Consider the following 12,444-nt stretch of genomic DNA (forward strand, 5'->3'; position numbering starts at 1 on the left):
CAAGCTTTGTTTTGGCGATATCATAAATGATTTTGTCAAAGGCACCGCATGGACCAATGCAAAAAGCATTGGTTTGTTGTCCATCGGAAAATCTATCGAATACATACGTTGTGAAGGAAAGCAGGTTGGTTATTACCGATTGTTCAGTCAAAAATACGTCTGGGGTGTTTCTAATATTGTGCTGGCAGATGTTATTTGGACTAGAAACATGAACGCCACTTTCCATTAGAAAAGTAGTATTTCAATGGTGAGAGAATGTTTAAGGACTCGTCGGAGTGGTTCAAGTACCCCACTGATCAACTAATAGATAAACATCGGAAGAAAACTCTGGACCCGAGAGACTGGATGCCGTCAGCTTGCAATTTGCTGCACGAATGGCAGCATCAGCGATAGAAATTCTGTTGATGACCCATGAATCTAGAGATTTACGGCAGCAGAGCTTGGTATGATACAAGGTGATTATCGGAAAAATAAAATTTGAAAATTTTTCGGAGAACTATCGAAACTAAATCTTACTATTTTTGTTTCAAATGAAATATGTCCACGAGAGTCGTTTCTTTTATGGGATTGCCACAATAAGAGCCTCACACCAGTTATTTGGGAAGGACCAGCCTTCACTGATTCCATTAAAGCTTCGAAGTACTGCACTTTTTTCTCTCGGTGGAAGATGTTTCAACGTAGGGTACCCTATTTCATCAAGACCTGTCGACTTCCCTCGACCAGAACCAAGAGCTGAAGCGGGACCAGAGAAAGCTCTATTGTATTCTTGAATGGAGTTCGGTGAAAATCTTGTAGGAAATGCCCCTAATGAAGGCAAGTGGAGCGAAAGATCAACTGGCATGAACTGGAAGGAAGTGCCAATCTGAATAGATATTGTTTGTGGGTACCTCAATCGGTTGTGAGTGTAAGAGTATTTGCCTACGTTTTCCGCTTAGGGCGTTAACTCTTCTCTACAACTCAGATGTTGGAAAATCCGAACTGATTCCATCGATAAATTTGATCCAATTAGTGGCTTTGACTTTTTCTCCATGCTTTTGTCTGGACGACCGTTCCACCCAAACGGGGAGATCTCGTGGTGTTCTCTTGAGTGCGCGCAGTGCAGTTCGCCGTGCTTTTAGGATTACGGCCGCTTCAGGGTTCCACCAATGTTTTGCCTTCGGTGGGACGGCGCCATTGCTCTAGAGAATACTCTAACTCGCTGCTTTCAATATGATGTCGGTGAGTTCATCAGGAGTGTATTTTCGATCAAAGTCCACGCTTTCCGAGATTTCTTCTTCGAAGACCGGTCCGCGCCGTCGTAACTCCATTGCATTCGGCGTGTAGTTGATGGTGATAAATGTGCGATTTAATGGTTGGAAAGTGGCCACTGTTACCCATATCTGACGATACCTTCTAGCCGACTGCTTCGGCGGAAATGCTGAAACAAATAACCAGACCACGGAAAACACTAATCGTGTGTGGTACGTACGTTAGTTAGCACAGTTGAAAAGATAGGCGATCCGACTCGCTTTGGCAATCAACTCGGTTGTCAAAGGGATTGGTTCAGATGGTATAACTGTCCTGGTACCGAGGCCAACCTTTTGGGAAAGTTTGGACCGCCTTGTTTGATTGATAAAAATTGTCTTGGTGCTAAGTCTATATCGCTGTTGGTGAGGATTTCTTGCATCGCGAGACAAATAGGGGAATTTCGATCATTAATAATCTGTAGCTCACCTAGATCTAGAAGTCCATGAGTATTCCATTGGATTGCTTGGGTAGAATCCTTTTCATCTGGTGGAGATGATGGTGTGCTGACATTAGAGTATCTCCAGGGCCCTACAGCAGCAGCCGCTGGAGGCTCACCGACTGGCTACGGGATATTCACGGACGATATCGGCGCAAAGGAGAGGACCTATACCTAGCAGATCTGGTTACGTGTTCGTTTTTGATGGCTGTGCTGTGTCCTTTGTCCGTCGGGCTTCTGTGAGTTGGCATCGGACCAATTAACCACCCTTACAGGGATATCAAGGTGTTTAGCGAGGGGTACGCGATGATTGAGACTTCACGGTTAATTTGGCGAATTCTGTAGGTATCGATACGCCATGAGGATCCAACTTCGGACTTAAGAATGAAAGTGTAGTTGCCGATGTAGTGTTAGCGAGATTGTAGGTCGTCCTATTTTCCCTGGGCTATATTTTGTATCGGGGTTGTTCTGGCCGATCAAAGATTATATAAATCTGCCGAAACGAATGAAGAAACCGGAGGTAACGGAGCTTGTGCGCGGTTCGTCTGAGTCGTTTACTTTTCTTCTCTCGTTGTTTGGATTCTTCCTTTGTGGAGATTCGGTGGATGAGGCAGGGCGTGCCTTTTCTCTACCAGAGCCCTCTGGATGATTAACAAGGCATCCGGTGTGTTGTTTTCTTCAGTAACATAGGCTGAAAAATAAGCCAGAGCACTCATCTGGCCTTTGTTAGGGATTCTTGTGTGGAGACTAACCCGGGACTTCAGAGTTTATTTAGCGGATTATATAGCTATCGGTACGTCATGATGAGCCCGCTACCGAGCTTAGGGATGGGAGTGCTATTGTCAACGTAGTACTGATGAGGCTGTAGTTGGCGGCCGTTACTTATATATGAAAAAGATTCTCCGAATGGGGTGATCATTGGCTGCCTATTCGGGGCTGTGCAAGTCTGGTGGAAAACCGCTATTTCTCGTCCAGTAACTGCTGCTTTAGTTTGGCAATCATCGAATCTTTTCTATCGTTCTACGTTTCTGGAGCCAGTCCTCTGATTTAGCGTTTGTTTCTGGAGAAGTTGCTACCGTGACAGTTAGTACATTTACTGACTTTGGGGTATGGTTTTTCGTTACTTTTATGTCGTTCACCATGGAAAAACTGTTCAACGCTGAGCGATTTTTTAAGTATCTTTTTGGAGATGGTGCGTTCCTCTTGCCTCCTTGGAAACTTGGATGCAATTATTAGGAGCCAATTGCTTCTTTAAGCAGTAGATGTAACAGCAGTGAGTTTGGTAAGTTTATACTTTTATACTTTTACCTTCACTGTCCTTCGCAGCACGCAGAGGGTATACTGATCGATTGAATCACCGTAGTTCATAAAGACTACTATGGAGTGACTTAGCGGTGGGCCCTTCCCAGAGGGAGGCGGATCACCTTGCATCGACTACTCTATTCTAATTTGCACTCCCTGGTAAAGGGGTGCAGTGCAAGTTTGCACGGGAGAATCAGGGAAAACACAAGAAAGATTATGTGCACCGGAATTCAAGATGACAAAAACATTTGTGACTAAACTACTGGTTCTAGATATTTCATGTCTTCGGAACAAATAATGATATTACGGTGGTCCTGATTGTTTGTACGATCTGAAATTTTTTCCCAAATAAGAAGAGAAATGAAGTGTTCCGCAAAACTGTAGTACAACCTTTTCCAAGTAACTTTACTGAGGACGTCATATTTGTTACTTTAATTGTTTTAATTTTACGGCTATTAGGATGATGTGTGATAGGGTAACCCTAATAAAATCAGTTAATTCATCATAACTTTTTAAATAATTCTTTCCGTCAATAGTGTCTTCACCAAACTTTTGGAGCTTATTAAGACGAATATTATTTATGTAGACAGATTTGAAATAGCTCATTTAGTTCAAAAGTTATGAGCATTTTTAGCAAAAAAACACAACCTTTTCAAATGTTTATATCTCAAAATGGTGCAAGTGAAATTGATTTATTCTTTTTGCATTCGAAAGACCACAGCGCACAGAGGAGTAACTAGAACAAATCCTTGGCCAATAACCAAAAAAATTTTTTTTCGATTTTTTATTTAGTTATATTTTTTAGATACCTAAGACCATACTGCATATTGTGGCAAATAAAGAGTTTGCCAAAAATTGCTAAAGATTTTTTGCATGGATGCAAAATGGTTATATTTTAAGGGGTTTTTAATCATTTTTTATTATATATCCAGCAAAATCGCTTTCTAATGATGATGACTGTATTAAATAAGACAATCTTATAACAAACGTAATTGAACACAACTATTTGTGTAATCTCGGCTTAAAAATAACCGAAAATAGTAGTGTTTCTGTGTATTGGACCAGCTTTAGAAACACCCTTTTTAAACATTTTATTCCAAATTTGAATGATAAAAAGGTTACAATATACGGCAAGATCCGGCAAAGTTGCTGAAACAACATTACAAAACAAGATTCCGGCTATCCGAAAACCTTCAATCTCTTCCGATCTTTTCCGATCCACAAATTCCAAGCGATTTGAAAATATTGATATTTCCACTAATTTAGGTACGCCAAAATACTGTAGGGCTAAATACTATGTTTGGCAAAATGTATATCTATGAATATGTACACAGGTATCCCTTTTCTTCTCCCTTTTCCACTGACCAACTGTTCATGCATCGGGAAAAACAAATGTATTCACAAAGATCACCTCGAAAATACTAGTATTCGGAAGGATCTAGAAAAATGACCTCTGCACTGGTAGGTGGATAGATGCCAAATTGTCCCAAAAACTAGTTATTTTCTATTTTTAGTTCATATTAAGGCATAATAACAGCAATAGCCGCAAGAAATAGTTTTGGACAGGATTCGACCCCAGTTACTCCTCTGTGCAGCGGGGAAAGCAAGAGTTTTTGACCGCACTGGCCTCGCGTAAAACTATCACTTGAGATAGAGAAGTGGCACGGCGCTAAATGTCTGATGGCGGAGGCCGAACCGATAAAGTCCGAATTAGAGGTGTACGCCACGCCGCGCCGACGGTTGCATGTAAAAATAGTAAGCACATCGGCGTGACGCCGGCGCGCCGCCGACCTTTACCTGAAATCGGCGGCGCGGCGCACACCTCTAGTCCGAATGGGTAGGAGTCCGGCTCAAGACCCGATCAGAAGATTATATCCAAATGATTTCAAATTAGAACTTGAGTTGTTTCTTGTTATAATTTTCTGTTTTTTTAATAACTATACTAATATAGCTTTCCATACATTTTAAAAAGAATAATTCGTTGGAATAACGAACAACATAGCGACAAAAATAAAAACTATCTAAAGAACTACGAATTATGCTTTCATACATTCGAATATTTCACATAGAGTACTTGTATGAAACCCATTCATAGCAGAATTACGAATATATCTTCTCAATATAAAAGTACAAACGCTTCAAGACTTCATCAGGGGAAACAACTATATTCCAAACCAACTTTATCTCGCTAATCATATCAATTATATAAGTTCGGAAAACATTTTTATATTTCAATTCCTTTTTAAAATTACAGCCCTAATCACCTCGTTCGAATTATTCCCCCCCATAGGATAAGTGTCGTATGCAAAAGTGGCAAAGTCCAAAACAAAGCCAAATAACAAGATTTTCATCCCAGCATTTATTAAACCTTTCTCTCTCAACAAAACCACTAATCGCCTGCGGGTTAACCAGGGTTCAGCGTAGGCCAAACTCTTGAGTGGCTTGATTTCACGGTCCAGTTGAAATCATGAAGTAGCACAAAGCAAACAGAAAGCAATTTCACTCCACGGTGACGCTTTGTGTTAGATAAGCGATTCCGAGTGATGCTTAATGCCGACTAGGGGTTTCATGGATAATATCAATTTGTGCAACCTTGGCTTCTACGCGATTTTGGACGATACACTGTCGGAAATGACCATTAACCGGGCCAGTTCAAGTGGCCAAAGGCGTTGGGTTGAATAATTACGGTTATCTTTCTTTTCGGTCGTTTTGTTCGGTGGTTAACATTGTTATTGAACTGTGTAGCAGAAGAGCATCCACGCCGTAATTTATGGAAAGGTGCGGCAGTCCCATCTGCTCATATTGCTATCTTTAACTTCTATTTCACAATTTACTTTTAATGTTAGATGAACCCATTCCATTCAACTTAATCTCTATGCGTTGCTTCCGCTCAAAAATTACCTAAATATTTATTTTTTTTAAATAGAGGGGACAATCAAATGAATCCAATTAATTTGTTGTATGCGATGTCAATGAACCACCCTAAAAATTTAATTCGCTTTTACGTTAAAGTTATAGAGTCATTCGCCTCTTGTTTTGAGTACTTTATGATCCATGATTAATGATTTATGTGTGACGAGTAAAGGAGGGCTCTTCACGTTAACACCAACTCAGTGGAAAATGCAATGTTTCGTCATTAAATTTCAGCAGATCTACCTGAATGCAAGTGCACTTAAATTTTATTTCCCCAACCTGCAAGAACATTATGCACCTTACGGTTTTACGATTTCAACATCCCACAGGTTAACGATTTCATCCAGATGCAGGGATTACCGAATGTTATTTTTTCTGCCAACTACGGTAGATCCTGTTGTAAAAAAAACAGTTGAGAGATTATGTCAACTGGGGCAGTTAATTTCCGGAGAGGGACCGTGTTTGGTTTTGATACTAGACAACAAAGTAGAACCAGGGTGGAACCCAATAAAAAAATAAGTTTATTGTTGGGTCAGTTTACCGTTGGGAAACTAGCGAGCTGGCATTTTGTGTCCCCCGGTTGGTAGATTATTATTTAAAAAGAAAGATCAAGCAACTGCCAAATTGTGTATTTGTTAAGATGAAACCTTTGTAGGGGAACTGTGCCTAAGATGGACACTTCAAATAGCAAATTCGACTCGACTATTGATGCATTGCTCACAAATTGCACGTAAGCCGTGATGCGAGATCATGTTGCATCAATATAAGAACTTATACTTATAAAATTTCAAACAGAAATATGTTTCAAAGGGTTATGAAAGAGAGTAACAGAACCGTCATTTTAAAAGTGGTATAGGAAAGATGGACACCTGGCGCTGGTAAGATGAACGACCAATAAATTTTGTTTTCTGTTGGTACATCACAATGTGGCGATAATAAAAGATAGCCCAAGGGTATGCAATTTGATAGCATTCTGCTTCGTATTAGCGTGAGTGTTAAATACCCATGCCCACTTCGAACTATTTCCCGAGATCAACGATTTTTAGATTTGATTCGTTAATTTCTTCTATCAAAAAATATATTATGGCCATGCTGTCGAAAAAACAATTTGTTTTGCTCCTATATCTGATTGTTGCAGTATCTTCTAGAAGCATTTGAAATCTTTTAGAAATGCTATCGAATCGTTACATTTATATTGAATTTTGCAGTTTATGGAAACGCAAGGTCTCTCCTACAACAAAATGTTATATACCTACTCTGACGCAAAGACACGAGTCTCAAAGCAATTAAATTTTTATATGGGGAATACATATATTTATATGAAAATTCGTAACTTTTGAAAGTGTTGGAAAAATTTAATTTTGAAAACCGGGGGAATAAAACATTGGCGAAAAGTCGTTGATTACATTGATATTGAACGTGCTGCCGAGTATGACTTTTCTTATTAGTCCGATTTCGATATTTTTTTAAATTATTCAATAAATATACCGCTATGTTTTCCAATGCACGATTTGCAAAATTTTGTTTTGTTCCACTTTTGAATGTAATGACGCCAAAATAAAAAAATCAACAAATCGGTGCATTAATTTTACAATTTGCAAAAAAAACTTATTTTAACCCACCTGGTGGTACAATTGTGCCTTTCTCGTTTCTGGTTATGTTCAATATAAATGTAGAACTTGATGAGCTACGTATCGACGGTGAGACACTTGAAATACAGAAATATAATTTTTAATTTGCACCCATTTTAATAAATTTTTCATCCTTTTGATAATGGTGATAGTGGTATGAAAGTGGTACCAGTTTTAATGAAAAATTGCTGCGTGGCCATAACTTTGTCAGTGTTAATTTAAAAATGACACCTCAGATAGGGGTTTTAATGTATGTTTAATGGAGACCAGTTAGCTATACGGTACTCATTTACAGAATTTAAACTGTACGGACGAGGACCGAATCACATGCACACATCCGACATCGGAGCAAAGGTATGTGGAAGACTCGTGCTGTTCGCAGGATAGGAGAAGCACAACGAAGCGAGTGCTTTTTTCGACACTATGTTTATTAAACGGTACTCTTTTTATAATGCCACAAAAAGTACGACAAAATATTTTTGCGGGCTTTCTGGGTAGCCTGTTTCCATATAACAAGAATTATTGGTATAGAGGGATTCCATGAGAAACCGGCCGACCACAAAATATGACCATCGTCGATTCGAACGCGACTTTAAAGTGGTGTTCGGTCCATTATTTTCTCTGACAATTGCAATATTTCGATACAAGAACAATTTTTCAAAAGGGCATAAGCATTACTACGTGCATTAATTTCAAAAATTTTTTGTTCGATTACTGTATTTTTTACAGAAAAACTTTCTGAGAACGAGTTTCAGAGAATGAATATTTATGTACGAAAAAAATATACACTGAAAAAAAATGTTGTGTCATTTTTCACAAAAACAAAAATTTGTGTTAAAAATTTAAATTGCAAAGAAACCCTTTTTTCTAATTTTTTATAAACAAAAACCTATAGAGAAAAGAAATATTTTGAATGTGATTGTATAATGGAGAACTTATCTGTAAAAAAGTTTTTCTAGCAATAACTTTATACATGTTTTCAAATTTCATACTAATTGACATACAAAACTGTATTTTTTTACAGAATATTATTCTTAGTCTTATTTTAAATCAAAATGTATTTAACAAAAATCTTCCTAAATGCGACAGTTTTCGAGATATTGGAATTTTGTTCCAACAAAAACAGTTAATTCGTTTTATTATGTTTTTTAAAAGTTATTCGCGTTACCCCATCATAAAATATCAAAAATCTAATGTTTATCATTTTAAAGACGTAAAAGAAACTTTTAAAGTGTATTTGGATCATGGAGAAGCTTTCAATAAAAAAGTTTTCCTAACAACAACTTTTGACATATTTTTATAATTCATAATATTTGCAGTCAAAAATACAATTTTCTTTTTGAATATGATTCTAAGCGCCATTTTAAATCAAAATGCTTATAACAAAAATTTTCTGAAATGTAGTAGTTCTCGAGATATTTAAAATTTTGTTTTAACAACACAATTCTTTTGTTTTCTTACGACCTTTTCAGAAGTTATTCGCGTTTTTCCATCAACAATAATAAGTTTTTTAAAAGGCCCATCACATTTCCTGTAACTTTCTCTTTGACATCAAGGTGATATTGTAAACCATTTGAAAGCTATACATTCATATATTCTGTAATAAAATTACAGTTTTGTATTAGTATGAATTTTAAAAACATGTATAAAGTTATTGTTGGAAAAACTTTTTTACCGATAAGTTCTCCATCATACAATCACATTCAGAAAGTTTCTTTTCTCGTGAGGTTTTTATTGACAAAATATAAAAAATAAGAAAAATGGTTCTTTTTACAATTTAAATTTTTAACACAAATTTTTGTTTTTGTGAAAAATGACACAACATTTTTCAGTGTATTTTTTTCGTACATAAATATTTATTCTCTGAAACTCGTTCTCAGAAAGTTTTGCTGTATAAAATACAGTAATCGAACAGAAAAATTTTGAAATTGATGCGCGTAGAAATGTTTACGTCCTTTTAAAAAATTGCTCTTGAGTAAAAATAATTTTTCTGTTGTCGAAAATGTTTATGCCGATGAAATGTGTAAAGTTTCATAGGAATCTAAGATGGTCGGTCAGGATTTTAATTATTTTCGGACGGATCTTCGTGGAATTCCTATATCGATATCCAACAATCAGTCAAGCAAATAAAAACCAGTTCGACAGCTCACAAAATGGACCAACAATTTTCTTCGATCGATCTGAAAAGCAAGCATTCTCGGTGATTGTGCACAAATTATTTGTAATCTTGGTCCATCGCCTATTTCTATTATCGAGTGGGATGATATCTCCCATTTCATGGGTGAATTGACATGTTCTGCATTTGTTTGAATGTCTTCCACGCATCTGGTACTGCTCATTATTTTACCTCATAACATTATGTGGCAAGTGCAAACAATTATTACAGAGAAGTCTTGTTTGAAAACTCTGTCAATGGTCAACAATCGTATTTGCAGCGAGCATGAGAATACGGGATTAATTATAGGACCAGTAATTTCGAGATCAATTGGAACCTAAATTACAAATGATTATTTTATGCTAAAATAAATAAAAATAAGTTTATTTCAATTTTCCTTTCTGTAGAATGTATGGTAATATCTAATGAAACGAAACAAATTGAAAGGAAATGTGTAAAACGGTATGAACTGGTGATTTCTAAATCATCCAGAAACAGAACATAAACTACATTCCTCATTTGTCAATTGAATCGATCTGAAATAGTAAATTTACCATAGTGGAATGCTTCAACTAATACATCCATCAAATATTCAAATATTGCTTCAAATACAATTCAATAATAACTATATTTATTGCATGCCTTCATAGAATAGATGCGTAAGGTCTAGTTCCATTCGATATAGGAATACCCAGACAAATAAATTGCTGCTCACTTTTAAACGACAGAAACCAATATCACACAGTTAGTCCTGTAATTCTTAATGAACAATCTTTGATAAGAACTATCATTAATTTGAATGGCTTCGAACAAATTTCGTTCAGCAAAGCAGAATAAAATCATACCCTACGAGTTGGTAAAAGCGAGATTGAATCAAGCTCAAAGTTTTTCGTCCTCATCTTGATCGAAGAAAATTGCATAAACATAATCAACTAGAGGAGAAGAATAAGCCATCATTAGCCATTGAAATTAACCCCTCCAAGAGAATACGAAACCAGTTTGAGTGGCACTTGAAGTCGTCTTCTCAGCCACACCCTTCTTTGGCAAGAGAACAGACAGCGCCCTCATTTTCATTAGAAACTATTTCCAGGGTCTGCTTATGGAAAATCTTATTGTTTTCTTTTTGTTATTATTTCAGATTTAGACTGTTACCCATATTACATGATACTAGTCCATCCTTCTCCATATTGTTAAAATACTGTTGTCAACAAACAGGTAGTTGTATGTCTGTCTTGATTCAAAGTTGACCAGCAAACTCCAAGAGTCCACATTTTCTAAAATGTCTTAAGTTCTACGTACTCCAATGAAAAAAAAACAGAAAAGACCAAGGCTAACACTCCATTAAAATGTAATTATGTAGCTCCAGTAGAACAGTTCCTAGTGTGCATAACTTCATATATTTTCCTCTTCTGTGTGTCTTATAATCTTAATTTTTATTTCAATTAGGAAAAAACAGACACCATAACATGCTACAAATATCATCGAAATGAACCAAAAAATGCAAAGTGATATCTTGGCTAGTTGAAGCCAAAACGAAAAACCAATGAAGGAAAACTAGGTGAATGCGCGACCAACGAAGCGAATGAGAAGTGCTTTCCAAAATCTTAAAAGAGAAGCGGCGCCGAATAGAAAAAAAGCAATGAAAGTGTGTTGAGTTGAAAATATTTCCTCTTAGTTGCAGTGCTTTTTTTGTTTAAACGAGTTGCCATCTTCTGTTGAAATAGCCGTGAAAGTTTATTGTTAAATTAATTGCTGCTGCTTTTTGGCTAACACGCTAAAAGTTGTCACACCGCCATTACAAGCTCTCACATCAAAAGCCATTGCGAAATGGCCACCAAATATGGCACACAAATTATTTACACCAACTCTCGAACCACCATCAAGGTAAGTTTACTTCAACAATCTGACATCTGATTAATACGATCGAAACCGAAACTAGATACCGTCTTGTGTGCATAAAATTTGGCCCTTTAGAATTCGATACGCCCCCAATCCGATTCATCCAAAACGATAAATTAGTTTAGCAGATTTATTCAGTATTACGACGGATTTCTTCTTCGAACGAATGTGATTATGCTTTCTCCGTAGCAGTAACAATACCAAGCGGGAATCTCATTCAATCGAAACAGATTTGTTCGAAGAATGAAAACGTCGGTATGCGAGTTAACTCTGTGAATTTATCCGGTAGTTTTGCTAGAAATTATATTCCATATGAGTGTGTGATTTAGTTGAAGTAAACTTAATTCATACAGCCTTCATCATAGCAGACTGCATACAAATTATTAAATTTCATTTGTAACAAAATGTGAAAAGAAAACTGAACGATAACAAACCGAAAATAAAATGAATTCAATATCAATTCTTCAAAAGGGCTAATGAGATTTTTATAAACAAACTTATTTCGCTCATTATTCCGTTGTCGCGTTGAATTTCATGAAAGATACACATGAGTCAACATCTTTACCCTTGGTAGAATCAATTTCAAATGTCTTCTGTATTGAAATTATAACAAATTAAGAAAACAAAAGTTTGTTTACAAATCTTATTCGCCCTATTCAAAAGTTGATATGGAATTATAAGAAACACAAAACGAAACGAAACAAAACAAATTCATTTAATGATTGTAATTTACTTTAGTTTGTAGTTCTATAGTGATCGATTTGTATGATAATTATCTGTATATGTGAAATATCATACAATTATAGGTTAATTACGTGATC

General features: G+C 36.5%; 1 protein-coding gene across 14 annotated transcripts in view; it reads left to right on the forward strand.

Moving 5' to 3' along the window:
- Window positions 1–12,444, forward strand: part of LOC131689160 (small conductance calcium-activated potassium channel protein) — a 761,072-nt gene that overhangs the window by 445,398 nt on the left and 303,230 nt on the right. For 3 of the 14 annotated variants that reach the window (XM_058974055.1, XM_058974054.1, XM_058974053.1), the window contains one exon: window positions 11,171–11,608. The exons of the other annotated variants lie outside the window; for them this stretch is intronic. In XM_058974055.1, coding sequence (XP_058830038.1) covers window positions 11,552–11,608 — 57 coding nt within the window. In that variant the 5' untranslated portion in view covers window positions 11,171–11,551. The remainder of the gene's footprint in view (window positions 1–11,170; window positions 11,609–12,444) is intronic. 14 annotated transcript variants of the gene reach the window in all.

Source organism: Topomyia yanbarensis, chromosome 3, assembly GCF_030247195.1.
Source record: "Topomyia yanbarensis strain Yona2022 chromosome 3, ASM3024719v1, whole genome shotgun sequence".
In the NCBI taxonomy this organism is placed as follows: domain Eukaryota; kingdom Metazoa; phylum Arthropoda; class Insecta; order Diptera; family Culicidae; genus Topomyia; species Topomyia yanbarensis.